General features: G+C 46.7%; 1 protein-coding gene across 4 annotated transcripts in view; it reads left to right on the top strand.

Annotated features, from left to right (window-relative positions):
* The first annotated feature begins 3918 nt into the window (after positions 1-3918).
* The window catches only part of ankrd44 (ankyrin repeat domain 44), a 47548-nt gene continuing 30721 nt past the window's right edge, over positions 3919-20745 (top strand). For 2 of the 4 annotated variants that reach the window (XM_040148054.1, XM_040148053.1), the window contains exons 1-4: positions 3919-4540; positions 15093-15176; positions 18228-18306; positions 19272-19342. In XM_040148054.1, coding sequence (XP_040003988.1) covers positions 4514-4540; positions 15093-15176; positions 18228-18306; positions 19272-19342 — 261 coding nt within the window. In that variant the 5' untranslated portion in view covers positions 3919-4513. The remainder of the gene's footprint in view (positions 4541-15092; positions 15177-18227; positions 18307-19271; positions 19343-20745) is intronic. The other 2 variants (XM_040148055.1, XM_040148056.1) reach the window with 2 other exon arrangements.

The raw sequence follows: 20745 nt of genomic DNA, 5'->3' as shown, positions 1-20745 counted from the left end.
GGGGGAGGTGGCGGAGGGATACGGACACCTTGGACTCCACCTGGACAAGAGGCTGGAGTGGAAACGCAACACAGAGACTTTCTACAGGAATCTACCTATCATCTATCTGTCTGTCTATTTAATTTATCTGTTTATTTACCTATCTATCAATCTAATATATCCATTTATCAATCCATCTATCATCTATCTTTCTTTCTTTCTTTCTTTCTATCCATATATCTAATATATCCATCTAATATATTTATATATCTTTTTATCTATCTATCTATTTGCACTTTTTTGCCTTGAGTACTTTTTAATACATTTCCCTGATTATAGTTATATACTATTGAACCTTCTCAGTGCAGGACTTTATACTTTCAGTGGAGTATTTTTACAGTGTTGCCCTGGCCCTTTCATTTAAGTACAGGATCTGGATACTTCCTCCTCCACCACTGGACATTCCGCGGAGCAAGAGGAGGAGGGCGGAGGACCAACAAAGTCCTGGGGGGGTTCATCTTCTGGGAACCACGTACGTCCGTGCGAACTTTTCACGCCAATCCGCCTCGTAGCTGTTGAGAGATTTCAGCCCGGGACCAGCGCGGTGCAGCGGCGGATCGACACGCCGCTTAGGGCGTCTGAAGAAAAAAAAAAAAAGAAAAGATCCTGAACTGGAAAGTTTTGATGTTGTTATCTTGCGGACGTGGCACAATGAGGAGCCTCTTCTTCAGTCTCATTCCTCTGTAACCGTAGGAATGCATCTCCGTGACCACGGAGAGAGCCATGAAAAAGACCCGGTGGCGTCTTCCACACAGCTGCCTGTGCGTGCGTGTTGAACACTGCACATGAGAACTGACACGAGCAGCGATGTAGTAAAAACCGTAGGCGATGGTCGAGTAACATTCACCGTGGATGATCGTGAGCAGTTTGAATTTGTACTTGACATTTCGCATGTTTTCAGGCGTTTGGTCCGAGCCACGTGAAAAAGACACTGTAATAAAACGCGCAGAAATATTTCCGCGGTCACCCCTCACTTGTCCCTGTAAACGTCCCTGCACGGGAGGGACACGCCAAGGGACAGACTGAGCGACGAGCGAGGGACAGACTGAGCGACGATGGTAGTAGTTATGTGGCCTCAATACGTTCTTGCAACGCTGCTGTGTGGTCTGTAAAGAGCACACACGTCTGTTTTTTTTTTTTTTTAACCATTGACCTGGTGAAGACATGACAAAGACCTGGTGAGGACCTGTTGAGGACGTTTTGAAGACCTTGTCAGGACCCGGTGAGGACCTGGTAAAGACCTGGTGAGGACCTGGTAAAGACCTGTTGAGGACCTGATGAGGACCTGGTGAGGACCTGGTGAAGACCTGGTGAGGACATGGCGAGGACCTGGTAAAGCCCTGGTGAGGACCTGTTGAAGACCTGGTGAAGACCTGTTGAGGACCTGTTGAGGACCTGGTGAAGACCTGTTGAGGACCTGGTGAGGACCTGGTGAGGACCTGGTAAAGACCTGGTGAGGACCTGGTAAAGACCTGGTGAGACCTGGTGAGGACCTGGTGAAGACCTGTTGAGGACCTGTTGAGGACCTGGTGAAGACCTGGTGAGGACCTGGTGAGGACCTGGTAAAGACCTGGTGAGGACCTGGTAAAGACCTGGTGAGGACCTGGTAAAGACCTGGTGAGGACCTGGTAAAGACCTGTTGAAGACCTTGAGGAACTGGTGAAGACCTGGTGAAGACCTGTTGAGGACCTGGTAAAGACCTGGTGAGGACATGGTGAGGACCTGATAAAGACCTGTTGAGGACCTGGTAAAGACCTGGTGAGGACCTGATAAGGGCCTGTTGAGGACCTGGTGAGGACCTGGTAAAGACCTGGTGAGGACCTGGTGAGGACCTGGTTAAGACCTGGTGAGGACCTGTTGAGGACCCGATAAAGACTTGGTGAAGACCTGGTAAAGACTTGGTGAAGACCTGGTAAAGACCTGGTGAGGACATGGTGAGGACCTGGTGAGGACCTGGTGAGACCTGGTGAGACCTGGTGAGGACCTGGTAAAGACCTGGTGAAGACCTGGTGAGGACCTGATAAGGGCCTGTTGAGGACCCGGTAAAGACCTGGTAAAGACCTGGTGAGGACCTGGTAAAGACCTGTTGAGGAACTGGTGAAGACCTGTTGAGGACCTGGTGAAGACCTGATGAGGACCTGGCGAGGACCCGATAAAGACCTGGGAAAGACTTGGTGAAGACCTGGTGAGGACATGGTGAGGACCTGATAAAAACCTGTTGAGGACCTGGTAAAGACCTGGTGAGGACCTGATAAGGGCCTGTTGAGGACCTGGTGAAGACCTGGTGAGGACATGGTGAGGACCTGGTGAAGACCTGGTGAGGACCTGTTGAAGACCTGGTAAAGACCTGGTGAGGACCTGTTGAGGACCTGTTGAGGACCTGGTGAGGACCTGGTTAAGACCTGGTGAGGACCTGGTTAGGACCTGGTGAGGACCTGGTTAAGACCTGGTGAGGACCTGGTGAGGACCTGGTTAAGACCTGTTGAGGACCTGGTAAAGACCTGGTGAGGACCTGATAAGGGCCTGTTGAGGACCTGGTGAAGACCTGGTGAGGACATGGTGAAGACCTGGTGAGGACCTGGTAAAGACCTGGTGAAGAGCTGGTGAGGACCTGTTGAGGACCTGTTGAGGACCTGGTGAGGACCTGGTTAAGACCTGGTGAGGACCTGGTAAAGACCTGGTGAGGACCTGGTGAAGACCTGTTGAAGACCTGTTGAGGACCCGATAAAGACCTGGTGAAGACCTGGTAAAGACCTGGTGAAGACCTGGTAAAGACCTGGTGAGGACATGGTGAGGACCTGATAAAGACCTGGTGAGGACCTGTTGAGGACCTGGTAAAGACCTGGTGAGGACCTGATAAGGGCCTGTTGAGGACCCGGTAAAGACCTGGTAAAGACCTGGTGAGGACCTGGTAAAGACCTGTTGAGGAACTGGTGAAGACCTGTTGAGGACCTGGTGAAGACCTGATGAGGACCTGGCGAGGACCCGATAAAGACCTGGGAAAGACTTGGTGAAGACCTGGTGAGGACATGTTGAGGACCTGGTGAGGACCTGATAAAGACCTGTTGAGGACCTGGTAAAGACCTGGTGAGGACCTGATAAGGGCCTGTTGAGGACCTGGTGAAGACCTGGTGAGGACATGGTGAGGACCTGGTGAAGAGCTGGTGAAGACCTGTTGAGGACCTGTTGAGGACCTGGTTAAGACCTGTTGAGGACCTGGTGAGGACCTGGTTCCTGGTAAAGACCTGGTAAAGACCTGGTGAGGACCTGGCGATGTCTGAGTCTGAATAAAGGGTTTTAATTCATCTCCTCTCCGAGCCTCTGCCCGAGAGTTTACCGGAGAACGTCCTCTTCACTTGGCTCCAGTTCTTCTTCGTCTTGGTGTCTGAAATAAACTTTGGTGTAAACGACATGTAACCGTTTAATAACCCTCCGCAGCGTTTTACGTGTTTAACTTACATTTTCAACACCTCTCAGATCATTTCCACCTACCTGCCCTTTGGTAGAAATTTCACTTCTGCTTCTCTAAAATGGCTGTTTCTTTGTTTGTTTGTTGTGGTTATGTTATGTAAAAAAAAAAAAAAAAACAAGCATATTTCTATTTTGTGGATGTGTTTTACTCCTCAGCGCCGCCTTGAATCGGGCCTTTTAAGGAGCCAAGAACAAAACAGAGGTATGACCCTTTAAACCGGCCCTCACATAGTCCCACATCGGTCCGGTCCGTGTGAGCGGTCTCCTCACCCTCCTCGACGTCTGTGTGCCCGGTCGTTTTTCATGCGCCGTGTGTGTGTGTGTGTGTGTGGGGGGGTTATTTTTGAACGGTGCGGTCGTTTCCAGTGGATGGCAGCAGCGAGGAGGGCCGCTGGTTGTTGTTGATGCTGAGGAAGCTTCTCCTCCACTTCTGCATCTGAGAGGAGGAGAGACGGGCGCCGACTTCCTGTCAGATCTGCGCTCAGCTGCCAGGCTGCCTCTCCGGGGAGGCTTGTGGCTCTGCAGACCGGGGAGGAGGCAGGCTTCTGTGGGTGGTGTATGGCCGGGAGAGAAGCCGGGGACCTCCGCGCAGCAGAACCAGCGGCCAGCGGCAGCAACGGAAACGGCCGTAAATGTGGATTGTTTACACCGGCGGGTCAAGCTCCTGTTCCTGCTCCTGCTCCCCCGCCTCCCTGCCACTCCGAGCGGCCGCGTCGGCTCGGCGGCGGCGGCGTAGCGGCCGCACATAGCGTCAGCGGAGCGGGGCTGATGGCCCTGGTGCTCGGCCCGGCCTTCGTCAGCACCCTCATCGTCCGCCCGCGCGTCTGCTAGGGAGCCGCCAGAAAAAGCCGCGTACGCCGGCGAGGCGAGGCGAGGCGAGGGCAGCGGCAGCGCGGAGCGCGGAGCGCGGCCGAGGAGGAGCCCGGGTCGGGGCGCAGCATCGCGCCGTGCATGGTGCCGCGGCGTCGGAGGGAGCGGGTGAGCAGCCGGAGCTGACCCAGAGATGGCTGTCCTCAAACTGGCCGACCAGGTAGACCTGCTAGCTGCTGTTAGCTTAGCCTCCAGACAGGCGTTCGCACTTCAGTGCACCGCCTCCTGCGTTTGGCACAAATCTCTTTAATTTATTTATATACATTCATATACACACACACACACACACACACACACACATCGCAGTTGTCTTTGTGTTTCTGCAGGCGAACAGAAAAACCAAACGCGCGTCTCCATGCCGCAGACTGACCCGCTGCAAACGTTCACGAAGCGGCAGGAAACGGGACGTTAACGTCCCGATTTTCCGCTAAAAAAAAAAAAAACCTAAAAAAATTGTTTTTTCGGTGTTCCGTTAAAAATTGGAACAACCCACTTCTCACACACACACACTTCCTCCTCACTTCGCTTCCGCGAGCCGCAGACGGCAAAACGTCCCCAGTAACCGGACGTGTGAAGTAACGAAGTACATCTACTCAAGTAACGAGCCCCCAGCTGCAAATCTGGGGCAGCAGCTTCAAAAGGGAAATGCTGCACTTTTTACTGCAGCTCAGCCACGTGACAGCTCCACTTACGACGGGCCGTTTTCAGTCTCAATCAATCTGCCAATAATTATCAATATTATCAATATTATTATTATTATTATTATGATTATTATGATTATGATTATTATTATTTCCCTTTTTTTCTCAATGAACCGATTAGTCGACGAGGCAGGATCCACCTCCCTCTGGGCCCCTGGCGCCAAACGCTTGTCGTTGGGCCCCTACCAACCCCCAACTGCAAGCGGCATCTTCATCGCTTCCTCTGACACGGCAACAGTTTTGTTATCTAATTCATTATTTGAGTCTTTTTTTTGTTGGTTTTTTTTTTTTTTTTTTTTTAAAGCAAAAACTCACTGGCACCAGCTTCTCAAATGTGAATATTGGTTAGTTCCTCAGTTTTTCTGTCAAAGCAAAGTCAAGATTTTTGTGTTTTTTGACTGTGGGTCGGACAAAACGACGGGATTTGAACGCGTTGGCATTTTTTTTTCTTCTTTCACTACACCGTTGTCGGGTGTATCGATAACGGAAACATTTGTCGCTGTCTTGCGTCCTTGCTACTTTGGCCAGAGATTTTTTATTTTTTTTTCCTGTGAATTTTAATGTTTAATTCCATAGAGTCCCTCTTTAAGAACCAGGTCTACAAGGTGGACGATGTGGACCCGTCATTGCTGACGCTCTGCTTCAGGGGAGCAAATTTCTACTTTCTCAAACCGGCGATGAATCGAATCGCCCGCTCCCGGCGAGAAACCGCGTTCGGCGGCAGAGAAAACCTACGCGTGGCCCCTTTTTAAATACTCAAAGTACATTCTCCCGGTTATACTAGAATACTTTTACTTAAGTAGCATTTTCAGCGCGGGGCTTTCAGTTGCCGTGGAGTTTTTTTACAGGCTGGTATTAAGTACTTTTAAAGGGCCTGGACACTCCACCCCCACCCGTGCCCATAATGAAAACTTAGCCGGAGCCCAATGCGGATCTGCTGCGCGTCCACATCGTGCTGTCGTGTTCGGCACGAACTGGTGTCGTGCCTGGAAGGACCTTCGAATGCACACACAAAAAAAAAAAATCCATTTTTTGATAAGATTTTATCCCAAGGAGACATATTTGAGAGGCCGACTCCACAGTCTCGCCGCAAGGTCTATTGAGAGGCTGCTCTGAAGGAGCTCTTCATTGTTTCCCCCCCGATGCTCCTCGGCAGAGTTTTGCACACAGTCGGCCTCAGATCTCACGGCAACATAAGCAAGATGTCTGTAGAGTGTTCACAAGGGAAACGGAAAGTTGCGGGGCTGCAGCGGACGACGGTTCTCATCCGTCTCTCAATTAATCGGTTCATCGTTTAGTCTATAAAATGTTAAGGAAATCGTGGAAAAATGCCAAAGTATTTCCAGTCTAACTCTGATATCTGTCTTTGATGTACTTGTTTTTTTGTTGTTTTTTTGTTTTTTGTCAAATTACTGTCGGACATGACAAAGAAAAGCATCGATTCCTCACATTTGAGAAGCTGGAACCAGAGGAAGTTTGGTGGTTTTTTTTTTTTTGGCTTGAAAAATGACTCAAAAATGATCAGCTGCAGCGACCGGGTCGATTAATCGATCAGGTTCGATCGTCAGAAAAAAAAAACGGGCCCGCAGCTACTCTGATAATCGACTGATCGTTCCCGTAATTTTCAGAAAATACTGGAAAAAAAATGTCCATCACAGGAGTCCAGATGTGCTGTTCTGTCCGACCAACACTCCCGAGACATTCAGTTTACAGTGATATATATATATATATTTATCTAAAGATAAGCCAAGCAAGAAAAACCCTCAGACCGGAGAACCTGAAATCAGCGAATTAAGTTAATGAACGAGCGGCGCTGAGAGGAGGCTGTTATCTGAAGAGACACCAACGGTGTCGTGGTAGAAATCCCTGATCTGACGCGGCCTCGTCAGTCCGGTCATATCAGATCTGTCGTTAACTTCAAGGAGGGGAAGAACTGCTCTTTTTTTTTTGGGGGGGGGGGGTTATGTAACTCACAACTGCAGGACTTCCTGTTATTTTCAGACGACATGCTGATGCTGTCTGATAACTGGATGCCTCAGCTCAGCAGGCAGCTCCGTGGCTTATAGATTTTTTTTTTTTTTTCCATTTTCTCGCGTCTTTCATCATGTGCTGATCAAGAGTGGGTCACATGACGATCTGCTACTGTAAGATCCGTTTTTAGGCCGTGATATTAAGCTATACTGGGCTTGTTTGTCGGCTCTTCGTGTGGCCTGAAACAAGTCCCGTAACAGCCAGGATTTCTGGGGACTCGGTCTCTGCAGGTCTTGAAAAAAAGGCCTTAGAAGATATTAAAAAGTCTTAAATTTCATTTACGAAGGTCTTGAATATTTTTTCTTGCCTCCCACAGAAAACAACATCAGTTTTAACTTTTGGCTGTTTTATTTTTTTGTTGTGGTCGTGTTGTGTCTGTTTCGGGTAGTTTTGCCCGACTTTCTGCTTTTTAACCGAGCTCCTTAAAGTCACTTCACACAGTGGCTCTGACCCTGGGTGCCCCCCTGACCCCTCGGGCCTCTGGGCCTGTGCCCCTGTAGGGCCTGTTCAGTAATCCGGACATGGGTCCAGTCGCTCTTCGACTGGCGGGGCTGTGAAAAGGTCTTAAATTCCATCCAATGCTGCATTTAAAAAGTCTCGAATTTTAATTTGGTGAACGCTGCGGAAACCCCCCCGGCACTGACCGGTTTTGACGGTCAGCCGTTTTCCGTCATGGCGTGTCAAGTCCAGCCCCCCCCCCCCTGAATTCAGAGCCCCGTCGATCTCAATCAAAGTAATCGGAGGAGGCGAGGAGCAGATTTACTGAAACACAGCAGTGGCTTTTCAGAGTGCGACTCTGTGTGAGGAGGAAAAGGAAGAAGATTTGATAAGGGAGGAAACGTAAAAATGCGATGATTCTCGGGCAAGTTCCGGAGTGATGAGGAGTCTTGCTTTCTATGATTTGTAAGCGGCTCTAATTGCGATGCACGTCGGAGATAGAGATATGCTCAGAAAGCGTGAGTTACGCTGAATCGAAAAAAAATATTGTCAGTCATGTGTGTGTGTTCAGACCGGACCGAGTTATGGCTCCTTTTCTTTCTTTATTTCCACACAGGTTGCAGCCGCCGGGCGCTAAGCGTTTTAAAAGTAGCCCGCCTCAAATGCCTCAGCGAGCCGAGTCACTGCCGCTGCTGCAGCTGTTGATGGTGCCGATAAGCGGGCCAAAAACTTCGATAACGAACTTCCCGTTGTTTTTAAAACACCTGTATGCACCTGCCCCCGTCGCCTCACACGGGATCCTCGGCTCACGTCTGTCCCTCCGGACCTCCTTTGCAGTTTAAACCTCTTTCTAACTTTCCTCGGGTGGAAACCGCCTTGACTGTAGAAGAACGACGCGCCCAAATCAATTTCTACCAGCCCAGTTAGAGAAACAGCTGTCCAACTGGGCAGAGAACCACCCAGTATGGCAACTGTCCAAAGGTCAGGGTCACCCGGTGAAGACACCACAGGGTCAAAATGGGTTTCGCGCAGCAGATTCCTTTGTAAATGAGCCCAAATTGCCGATGTATTTTAGTTAAGCTGCATTTTCCCCTATTTTTTAAGAATGGTTTGCGTGTGTACGCGCAGGATACCGAAGAGCTTTTTTAGGGTAGAAAATGACCATGTTTCCACCAAACAGCACACACAGGAAGTGAAGGAAGTTGTTGACTTATGACGTTCCGCCACAGCGCTGCTGCGCACGGGCGGCGGGCGCCGTGGATGTGTGCATGCGCTCGCTTATCAGCTTTCCTGTGTGTTTTTTGACCTTCATGCCCGTCTTTACAGTTACAGGTTCCCTCTATTGTTTCCTGCGTCTGTTTCAGGCAGGTGAAACATCCAGACCTCTTTCTTGATTCTGAGGCGCTTTGAGAGGGCGACTGAAGTGGGGGGGGTGGAGCCGGCTACAGGCCCCGTGACCTCCGGCGTAAGACGAAAATGAGGCTCTCTGTCATGATGTGCTCTAGGGATGTGACTTTAATGTGTTGCAGGGTTGCCTGTGTGTGTGTGTGTGTGTGTGTGTGTGTGTGTGTGTGTGTGTGTGTGTGTGTCTGCAGCATGTCTGTGGAATGAAATCAGTTTTGAATCTGACGGAGGAAGTTTGTGCGGGATATGTGCCACCAGCCGTATCAACGGGGTCCCGGCTCAGTTCCCCTTCTCATTGTTGCCGGTTGCTAACCAGCAACAATGAGAACTGTTGCCGCTGTTTTCTGTTTTTGTTGTTTTGTTGTTTTATTTATTTATTTATTTTGCCGTTGCCGGCGCTGGTTGCTAACCGGCAACAAAAAAACAGCAACCAGTGTCACCCAACCACTGTGTGACGCTGGTTAGGCCACGGAAAAAAGTCTGCGTGTGTGTGTGTGTGTGTGGTGCAACAATGAAGTCTTATGTCTGAGATATTGTGAGATAGCCTGCAGGGGTGCTGGTAGAGCCTGACTGATAAAACAGCAGGACCAGTATAGGGGGCTGAGGCCCTGACGTCACGTGCGGGCTGCCCTCTGCTCCACCATCCGCCGCGGCTTAGCGCAATCTCTCCATCAGCATTTCTTTCATCGTTCTACGAAGAAAAAACCAAAAAAGAAGTGCTGTTGAGGAAGGCTCTGTTCCGAGGCCGGAGCTTTTAGTTTCCAGAGTGCCTACAGATGTCGGTGTGTTTTCTGGCCCCTTCGTTCTTACTGACGAAGCTGTGGTTTCACTTCGGCTTCGGCAGGTTTCCTGAGCTCAAAATTCACAGCGATTCTTAGAAACAGTGGGTCTCACGTAGAACAAGCTTTTCCCTTTTTAGCCGGCGGCTGAATTTCCAGCCGTCACCGGCAGAATTTGTGATTTTTGTAAGTCGGGTGTAGCTAAATAACGTTATCTCCATGGGTTGATTTAGAAAACTGTTTCCCACACTGACCCTTTAAAGATTTATAGCTGATTTCTTGGAAACGGGTCTGTACATTTGGGTTTTATGGCTTCAGGCTTCAGTTATCTACTGTTTTTCTGTGAACTCGCTGGTCCTCCTTTAATTTAAACCCCGCTCGGAGCGACGTCTTTATATTTTAAAGTTAATCTCCCGTGTCTTTTTGTTTTATGTTTTGCATGAAGGGGGCTGCTTGTCCGTCTACTTTTTATTTTTTATTTTTTAATCCCCTCAGTGTGAAATTTGACTTTTGTGAGGAAATGGAGAAAGTGGAAAATGTTTTTGCTAATCAGATGCACATCAAACAAGCAAACACCAGCGTGTAGGCTTATTTGGGAACCAACGGGACGACAGGAAAAGAGCGAAAAGCTCACCAAACTGGGCTCTTGTCATGTCAGCTACAGCAGGTACTGGTGTTCTCTTTTGAGCCCCGTGTTTTAGCCTTCATTTGTTCATATTCTGGCAAACTGGCGTTATTAATAGTATGATGAATTAGCCATTGGCTAATTCCTGTTTGCAGTCCACCTGTGGATGTGCAGACAGTTATCACTGGATTAATTTGCCACGGAAGAAAACGTAGTAAATATGTGAGGATCCTGAAGAGTCTTTTTTTTTTTTTTCCCCTATGATTTTTCTAAGCGGATTTATGGACGTTTATTTGCGATGGACATCAGAGACAATGATGTCCGCGGGAGGTGTAACTCACTCTTGTCTGTGTGTTAGGATTCGACTGAGTTTTGTCACAGAGGGAGTAAGATTCCAGACTCAGATTGAGTCCTTCCTCTTTCCCTCTCTAATCAGCTCTGCTCAAGTAAACACTGATTAAACCTGAATCACTACTCAACAGCTCTCAGCCCGCCGGCCGACCACCAGGAGAAAAACACTGGGGGAAGACGGGACGGTCGCTTGCCTGGCCATCTCCCCTCTCCCGCTCACCCATGTCATTGCTCCTCGGGGAGGCTTTCTGCCTTGTTGGGTGGCATGAAATTACTTCTCGGCGCGAGGAAAGGGTGGAAGTTTCAAAGCGGAGTGGAGTTTGACCTCCGGGGGGGGAAGGCCGGCCCGTGGAAAAGGGATCGCTGAGCACCCCAGAAATGACGCAGAAGTGTGGGTTGCATTATTAAGCCCCATCTGGACGGGCTTTATGTCTGTTGAGGGGGGGGGTTATAACATTACCTGCCCTGGACATTGATTTTAATCTCGTCCCCTCACTACTTCACTCTGCAAAATCGCTGGTCCCCCTGAAATTTAAATCCCGTTCTGAGCGGTGTGTGAAATGTTTGGAAATGGAGGGATGTTTAAATTCCATTCACATAAATCTTATAATCTACAGAATTTAAACTTTTCAACAAAAGTTAGTCGTGTTTCTGCTCAGTTTTACTTCCCTCAGTCACTTCTTTTCTTATTATTAAATCATGTTTTGATCTCCTTCTCGGCGGCTGCCTCCCCACATATCACCTGCTAGTTGCGTGCTCTCTTATGTTTCCTGGCAGATTTACAGTTTGGCGTGTTCCTGACTTTTAGTAAATGTTGCGTTTCTTCTGATAACAACGCAAATCACCGAATCGTGGTGCGTGCGGTGATTTTTAATGACAAGTTAGAAAGTATTTCCCGCTGGGTTGCAGTACAATAGTTGCTCCACTGGACACTTTCACATCCAATCAGTGGAGGGTCAGACATTAAGCGGGACGTTAATGTTACTTAATTTCGCACGAGTGCTTTGAGACTGAAGAACTTCCACGTTCACGTGGACTGCCCCTCACCTCATGTGATGTTAGGTTGTTTTTACATTACTGCTGGTTTATGGATCAACAAAATGTAGACACAGAGTTTTGATTAGTGAACTTTGGAGGAGTTTGTAGACATGTTTTTGAACTTTGAAAAGAGAAAAGAGTTTCCAGTCTCCGTGCTAAGCTAATGCTAACGTCCTGCAGGCCCCAGTTTGATATTGACCGTACAGACACGAGTGTGGTATCGACCTTCTCGCCCAACTCTCAGGAAGGCACCAATAAAGCCTACATCCCAAGAACTATTCCTTAGAGAAAAGGTCTTGTCTGGCTGATAACACATTATTTCTCATTTGTGTAATCTGTACAGAAGTGCACAAAGTTGACATTTCACAGGGGTGTGTGTCAGGCTATTTCTTGGTAAACCTTGTGTAGTCGGCAGAAACTCCAGGTTTGAAATGATGTCCAACCCTTTTTATTCCTCGTTCAGACATTTACTGATGTTAAACAATAATTTTGCTTATGTTTATATTGTATTTCATATACCAGGTTCACACTATGGGCAGTAATTTGGGTCTCTAGTTTGGAATCGGTCGAAACTCTGATACCAATGTCTAAAACTTTCAACACCTGCCTGACATGGCTGCTACCTAGGAGTGAGACGATGTAGCGTTGCACCACCAGACTTAAATTCAAGGGGAAAAAAAAAAGATCAGATGAGGAAGTGGTATCATTTTGTGCTCTGTTTTTGAAGCAGAAGTGAAACGTTGCTCTGCGGTTCCTCTTGTTTCTGAGAAGGAGAGACTGCAACAGGAAGTGAGGCGGTAGGTGGCAGAAACGCGGCCAGAAGTGAAGCGAGGCCTGCCTCCGCTCCATCTGATTCATCGGTAACGCGTCCAACCTGCGGCCTAGTCTTCTGCCTCTGCAGAGGCTTGGCCGTTAAAGGTTTTTGGGTTTAAAGAATCAGTGCTGCTGTTTGAACTCCTCAGTCCTTCGGTCGGTGCTGAAGGACCGTCTTCTCCCATTCACTACAAACTGTACTTCACGTTGCAGCTAAACATTTTTCAACTCATGGACCTTACGGCTTTTTTTTTTTTGGTAGCGCTGGGGGAGTAACCTCGATCGTGTTATATTCTGGTGCTGCAGATTTCAGGCATCCAAATCAAAATGAGCCCGCAACAAAATTAGTTTCGGAAGGTTTTTATTTTACGCTTATTAAACGTTCAGTCTCGTGCCGAGCTGCAGCAGTTAGTCAATGAATCAATTTAGTTGATTGACAGAAAATTAATCAGCAACTGTTTAAATGACGGAATAATCATTTTGGCCATTTTTTTAAGCATAGCTAACTACCGACCATTTCCAGCCTCTCAAATGCGAGGATTTGATGCGTTCCTTTGTCGTACGTGACAGTAAACTGAGTGTCTTTGGTTTTGGACTGTTGGCCGGACAAAACAAGACATTTGAAGAAGTCCAGCCTGAGCTGTGGGAAAACACAACGAATGTTTTTCACACTTTTCCTTCATTTTATAAACTAAAATGATTCATCGAATGATAGAGAAAATTATCAGCAGATGAATCGATGATGGACGTCATTGATAGTCTCATCTAATGCATGACGGTGGAACACAGTTAACCTTATTCTTGATTATTTTTGAGGAGCCTTTGCCGCATCGTGATATAAATTGATATCGAGAAATATTCCTAATGATGTCTGGATTTTCGCTCATAATGTCCAGCGCTGGTCTCAGACAGCCACTAATTTCTGTATCGTATAAAAATCAATTACCAGTTTATGTTTTATGTTAAAAAGAGAGAGGGAGAGAGAATAGTGGTCAATATATTGTTGTCCGAACGTTTGTAACTCTGATACCAAAATCCAGTGTGGGTCCGCTACTCTAAACGCCGCCCACCGAAACAGACACTAACGATTATCCTTGTCATCTGTAAACGTGTCCCACTGTGACGAAGCAGCTGTATCTTCAGCGACTTGATGTTCACTGCAGTGGGCGATTCCGTGGCCCGCCAGCTTCAGACGTCTTTCGATCTGGCTTCCACGGCGTTCGGAGATGAATTCAGACGAGTAGCGGCCTGGCAGACTGGAAGAACACTTGAAGCTCCACGCGGCGTGCAGCGAAGGCACGACAATACGCCCTGCGCGAACGCTGGTGTGGTCCTTAAAGTCGCTGACATGTGGCCGGCGACCCTCGTGTTGACTGGCTTTATTTATTTATTTTTTTAGCCTAGCCCCTTTTCCGCTGTGTGTGTGTTTTCCACGGCCTCTATTTACCTCATATCTGTGAGCCATGAAAGAAAATAAGGGCTTCAAAGACAGAACGTCCATACTACGCCTTTCATTAAAGCTTCCTCTCCGCATATACATTTTATTTTTATGATCTGTTTCTACGAAGGATTTTCTACAAAGACTTTTCTCTTTTCTCTCTTTTTTTTCATTGACGTTTCAAATTTTGGTCAGTCCGGTTTACGTATGAGGAGTGAGCAGAGTTTTAAAACGTCCTGTTGGTAATAAAGAACACGTTTGCGCACAGTGTAGGTTAGAGTCTTGTAGTCACGGATGGATTTCTGAGCGGGCCCACTGGGCATTGGTCCAAGGGTCCAAGGGGTCAGGGGGCCCTGGACCAGAGCCTGTGTATGAAGTGACTGTCGGTATTTCTCGTTGGAAAGTCAATTAGGCGACCGCAGAGAGATGCAAACAAGTAAAAGTAGACGCTTAACACACACAAAGAGCTGCACAATGAGCACAAAGAGACACAAAACGAATACGACTAGACACCAAATGACTGCAAAGACGAAAAACTAGTAAAAATAGACGCAAAACAACCATAAAGAGGTGCAGAATGATCACAGAGAGAGACAAAACAAGTATGACTAGAAACAAAATAACCCAAAAGAGATGCAGGAAGACACACAAAATGACCACGAGACACATGGAACAATCACAAAGAAACACAAAGCAACTAAACACAGATGCCAGCCGAACACAAAGATTCTCCTTCAGTCGGGGTGTTGGTATGTCTGTGCCCAGGGGCTCATTTTCTCATAGTCCGTCCATGCTCATAGTAGACCTCTCTGCTCCATCTTCTGTAAACACAGCAGCTTAAAGTCAAGCAGCTGCTCCCACACACACACACACACACACACACAGTCTTCCATACCGTGGGAAGGATCATGTTCGGTCTCCTCTTGTATAATGTCCAGGAAATATTCCCCCTCACATATTGTTTCGTCATGGCGCCTCACTTTGATCGGGTCACTGACTGTTTAAAATCGATCATGTGCACTTTCAGTGTCCTGCGTGTTGCCTCTGGTCCTGTGTTGCTGAATGTCTCCCCGCTCTGTCCTCTCTTTCCCCAGCCCCCTCTCATCCAGGCGATCTTCAGCGGGGACCCTGAGGAGATCCGAATGCTCATATACAAGTCTGAAGACATCAATGCTCTGGTGAGGACACGGCGCCGGATTTGTCTTTTAGTTCAGGGAAACAAACCGGAAAAACAGTCTGTTTTAACTGGAGTTCATGCATTTTATTCAGCTTGAATATCTCACCAGTACAAAAACTGATCCATGCTTGTCCACTGCCATTATTCTTCATCCCGCTTTTCACTTTTTGACACTTGTTTGATAGATGGCACAATATTTCAGACTTTATTTTAGTGAAGTTTTGGTGGACAGTGAGGCCGAGGAAAGCGGCACTTTTCGATGTGGATAGCACCCCCATGTGGCCGAATCCAAATCACTCTACACTTTCCACACTTTAACGCCTGAACGATGTTGTGAAGAGGCAAAATCCTTTTTCTCAGTTCGATTAGAAATCTCTAATTTCCACTGAAATAGTTCTGTACAATTTAATAATTTCATAGCGGTTTTTCTTACCATTCCCCCAACGAATCTCATATAATATGTATGGAAGGGCACTGCGTTCAGTTAAAGGGGCCTTCAGTTTTCTTGTAAACAAACAGAATTTACATTTGCGTTCAGTTTTCGTCATCAGAACGCATTTTGTGAGGTCTGACAAGGACTTGAGCGCATTTCCTTCCTCACAAAACAGTTGCACGGCCGATTCTTTTTTAAAAAAAATTTTTTTTTAAAATGCTTTCAATCCTGCCTTGTTCACTAGCCTGCAGGCTTCTCTTCTTTGCAGCCTTCGCTGGCGCATTGTTGCATTTTTGGCACCGCACCACGACCGTCGAACACTGAAATAGCGTGAACTGATGACAGCATGTGATATGCATCCTCATGTGTTCCCACAGTACAAGCGAAATGGGGACCCACCCAAAAAAACATTGCTCCATAGCGCTACTAGAGGTAAAAAAAAAAACAAAACTGCACTATGTACCTTTTCAAAAAGAGATTTGGAGACGTTTTCAGATCGGTGATTGACTTCTCTAAGTAACAAATTTCATTTCAGAATATCTATATAATTGTAATATCTCTAACCTGCAGCTATCTGGAAAAGATCTCATAATTACATGATCCATATCTCGGAATTTCGAAATGTTATCCCGGGATTATGCGAGAGGCAAAGTCAAAATTACGAAATACAAAGGTCGCATTTTACGAGGTCCAGTTTGAAATAACACGTGCGACCGATTTAAATGCCGCACGCTTTTACCAACACCCAGAGATCCTGTGTAGATGTATGGGATTTTAACAATAGCCGATGCTGCAGCAGCATATGCTTATGCCATTTGTATGGCCATTACTCAGTGTACGCGTCTGATTCACTCCACATTTTACACAGTTCCTAGTACAACCTAATGTTTCTACGCAGGATTTAGGCACTCCTCTAAAACTCAGCACCATATGTACTCGGACGCAGGTTCGGATCCATGTGCAGATTCAAAGTTGCGGTTTTCCACTGCGTCTGTGCTCAGAATCAGCTTCTAGGAAACTGAAGCTCCCACTTCCAGTAGCGGCCAGCGCCCGAGGGCGAGGGGGGGAGGGCCACAGGTCAAGAGTCAGCAGAGCCAAAGTTCAGAGTGTGTGTTTTATTTGCATCAGCTCATGTGGGTACAGATTCCTAACACTTGCTTTGGACCAGGGCAGCACATGACGCGGGCTGGTCTGCCGTGCTTTATTTGGATGGGTCCCGTGTGTCGGATGCTCCCGCGTCGCCATCATTGTCCACTTTCAGTGTGTTTTTGGAGATTCTTTGTTCGTCTGTGTGTGTGAGTGTAAGTGTGAGTGTTAGTGTGTGTGTGTGCCTGGCCTCCATTAAACACTAGAACTGCGTGAAGGCGGACTTGACAAAAGCTGAAAACAAGAAGTGTATCAATGAGGACCCCACAAGTGCTGAAAACAGCATGGGTGTGAGGGTGGACCCCGTGATATTAAGAACAAAAAAGTCTGTGAATGTGGACCCCACAAGCATTAAAAGCAGAAGTGTGTGTGTGTGTGTGTGTGTGTGTGTGGACCCCACAAGCATTAAAAGCTGAAGTGTGTGTGTGTGTGTGTGGGAAGGAGGAGAGTCCTGAAAACAGGGAGTGTCCCCACTAGTGGTCAAAAAACTGGCTTGGTGGAAAAGGTGTTGAAGTTATCAATTTGACCCCAAAAGGGACAAAACTCTGTATGTGTGTGTGTGTGTGTGTGTGTGTGTGTGTGTGTGTGTCTGCTTCCTGTGCTCACGGACTACTCATATGTAACGTCCCAGCCAGCGACACGCGTGTGTGACCGTTTCGGGGGCACAGTGCTTTGTAGGCATTTAACCGACGCTCTTGACTAAAGCTGCAGCTTGAACCTCGGTATTTTCCAGTATCGTAGGAGTCGGTTTTGCTGCACCAAATAACAAAAATGAGAAAAAAAACGGTTAATAAAGCTGAAATCTGGTGCCGAATGGGTTTTTTTTTTGGGTGTTAACTTATTTGATCACACTTTGCCTGATGCTGAATGTGCTCCTGTGTTGTGTTTCGTTCTGGCGGAGTGTGTGTATAGCTTAGAAAGGGAGAATCTAAAAGTGGTTTTGTTTTTGGCGTCGGTCTCAAAGCCGGAGAATCGCATTGGGAGCAGTATAGAAATGTTTCAGTGAGCGCCGGCCCCGGTGACGGAAAGTAACCAAGTACATTTACTCAAGTATTCTAGATAGGTTTAATTTTGAGGTACTTGTGTTTTACAGGAGTATTTCCATTCTATGCTTCTTTGTAGTACAGAACTATAGTACTTTTTTACTTCGCTACGTTTATTGTAGAGCTTTAGAGACTCAGACTAATAACATAAAATAAAGTCATATATAGCTGTAAAGGGATTAAAGTGATTTACACTTTAATATATTAACAATCCCGTTCCAATAATCGAATATTTAGATGCTTATACTTGATGTATATACTTGATATACCTTTGTATTCCTACACTCTGCTATCTGCGTACCTCCCCCCCCCCGCTCTTAAACCACAGCGCCTTTTAGAGTAAGAGCGGGCGCTGGCCGAGCTCGAAACCTTTACTGTGCATCATCATGTTAATGCGAGCGAGTACCAACTGACCGCCTTCCTCCTTCAGGATGCAGAGAAGCGCACGCCGCTGCACGCTGCGGCCTTCCTGGGCGATGCCGAGATCACCGAGCTCCTCATCCTCTCCGGTAAACTCTGGTTCCTCCCTGCCGCCTCCTCATTGTGTCTTTTACCTTTCGCCTCTTTACATTTTGCAGAATGTTTTTTGTGTTTTATTTTATTTCCCAAAGGCCTTGTTTTGAAAGAGCCTGGAAATTGGATGCTTTTTAAAATTTTATTTTATTTTTTAAAGATACACAATATGCTCCCTGTCACATACAGTACAGTCATGTCATACATGATGTTACATTGCTTACGTTAACACTTATATTTGTCTACTGCTGGCATGTATTTTTAATTTTTATTGTCAAAAATCCCACAGCAGGACCAAAACTAACCTCAATACCTTCTGACTCCCCTTCCTCATACCGTTTGCTCCCAGTAAGGGAGTAAATCTTAAATGAAAGGTCGCAAAAGTAAAGTCTCATTTTTTAAGTAATCTCCCAAACCAGCTGGTCACATGAGTTTTTGGCAAACGTCCCTCAAACAGGAGCGAGTGGTGCATTTGTTGGGGGCTATTTTCAGACGCGGAATAACACGCGTGGTGCTGTGGTGGGTATTTATGGCAGCGCGGATGTGTACGTGGGATTGGTTCTTCCGTGGTAATGGAAGAAACGTGGCCACTCGAGCTCCGTGGCAAAGAGGAACGAGCTTTATCAGGCTCTGAGTATACACAGACAAGATTGATCAAAGCAGTGTTGGTTTTGGTCCTTTCATGGAATTTATTGACAATAAGGAAAATATGAAAATTACCAGCCTTTTCCTTTTAGATATAGTATTTACATCTTAAATTTAGTATCTTAAGTGTTAGAAATTCAAGTGTTTCAACCCCATTGAAGGCTTTTCTTGATGTAAGAATTTAAACCAGCGATGTAGACCGGCTACTTCTTCACGAATTCTTGAGTAATGAAATTGGTATTTTAAATTTTTCTTCTTTATTTGGCATTAAAACATTCTTTCAGCTATGTTCATCCCTCCTCTTCCCACTCTGCAGGGGCACGGGTCAACGCCAAAGATAATATGTGGCTCACGCCTCTCCATCGCGCCGTGGCATCTCGGAGTGAAGTGAGCACACACACACACACACACACACACACACCCCTGAGTCCAGTCCTTGCTTCTTCCCTAAACAACAGCAACTCGAGCGGCGCGGCGACAGATCCTCACTGGGACACAGGTGTCAGGGAGCTTGCGATGTTTACCTGAAAACAGACAACACACACAGTCATCATTCCTTCAGTCTCTCCCTCCCTGCACTTTTACGTTCCGTCCTCAACCCACCTCGGACAGCTTTATCTTTGTAAACCTCGCGAATCTGGGTCAAAGCAATTAGTCAGCCGCATCGCTGCCGGTGTCCAAACAGGTAATTCCACATGGGTGAGGATGGATTTTTGTGGTTTGGCCGAGGTTGGATTTACATGCCTTCACGGGTTTGTTTGCACTGCATGTTTACAGTGAAGGATTACGGAGTGTCGATGTGAATGGCCGACCAGTCTAAGGCTGCGTCTGAAATGGCTCATTAATTTATTTCATTCGCTCACATTAAAGTGATTTCCATTTTTTAGCAAAGGCAAAAAAAAATCGCACTTCGGGATCTTTTTACCGAAGGAGCGTATATACGTGCTGTAGGAAAAACAGTGTCAAATCCAGTGTGGGATTTAAAATTTTTTTAGTTGTTAACTTTACACAGTGCATATATTTAATTCAACCTGGATTTAGCAAAGAAAATGTGATAAACAAGGGGTCAAATTGGAATTTGTGAGGAGGGGAAGCCCTGGCCCATTGAGTTGGGGGTTGGGTGTGGGTGGGGGGGTTTCCATAGATCTCACTGTCGACAGTTTTCACAGGGACTGTTTCTCCAGTAGGAGGTGGCTCCAATGAAAACCGTGGCACTGTTCATTTATGGCACCGTCTCTGAAAAGAGAGAGAGAAAGTCTTTTTTTTTTTTTTTTTTTTTTAAATGCTGCAAACTAAATTCCATTCACCTCCACTGGACTGCTGAAGCCTCAGAGAACCGATATCTCAGATTGAATCTAACAATCTAAATGGCCAGATACCAACAGGGAGAGGCCGGAACATTTTTACGTTTAATTTTGTTTTATTTATTAATCAGTAATTGGGGTGAAGCCATCCTCTTTAACTAAATTTGAGGGGAAAAGTCCACCTCCGTGAAGCACTGTGATGTCCCACAACACGATAATACAACACCCCAAATATATTGACCCACGCAAAAGGAGTGACAGATTACTATCAATATTATTTTTAGTTGAATTTATGGTTCACGAAATTCCTGTTCATGCATAAAAATAGACACGTCTTTGCACCGAGGCAACTACCATATCCACAGTAAATTACAGGCTCGGTACAATGAATTTTGATTTTTCATTATTGGGCCTGTTTGCCTTATTTTTTATCAACCGAAAAGCAGAAGTGAAAACTCCCCGCAACGAGCCCCTTGGCATGACGGA

The sequence above is a fragment of the Xiphias gladius genome, chromosome 16 (assembly GCF_016859285.1).
Source record: "Xiphias gladius isolate SHS-SW01 ecotype Sanya breed wild chromosome 16, ASM1685928v1, whole genome shotgun sequence".
Taxonomy (NCBI): Eukaryota; Metazoa; Chordata; class Actinopteri; order Istiophoriformes; family Xiphiidae; genus Xiphias; species Xiphias gladius.
Note: the sequence above shows the minus strand (reverse complement) of the source record. Positions and strands in the feature narration are given on the sequence as shown.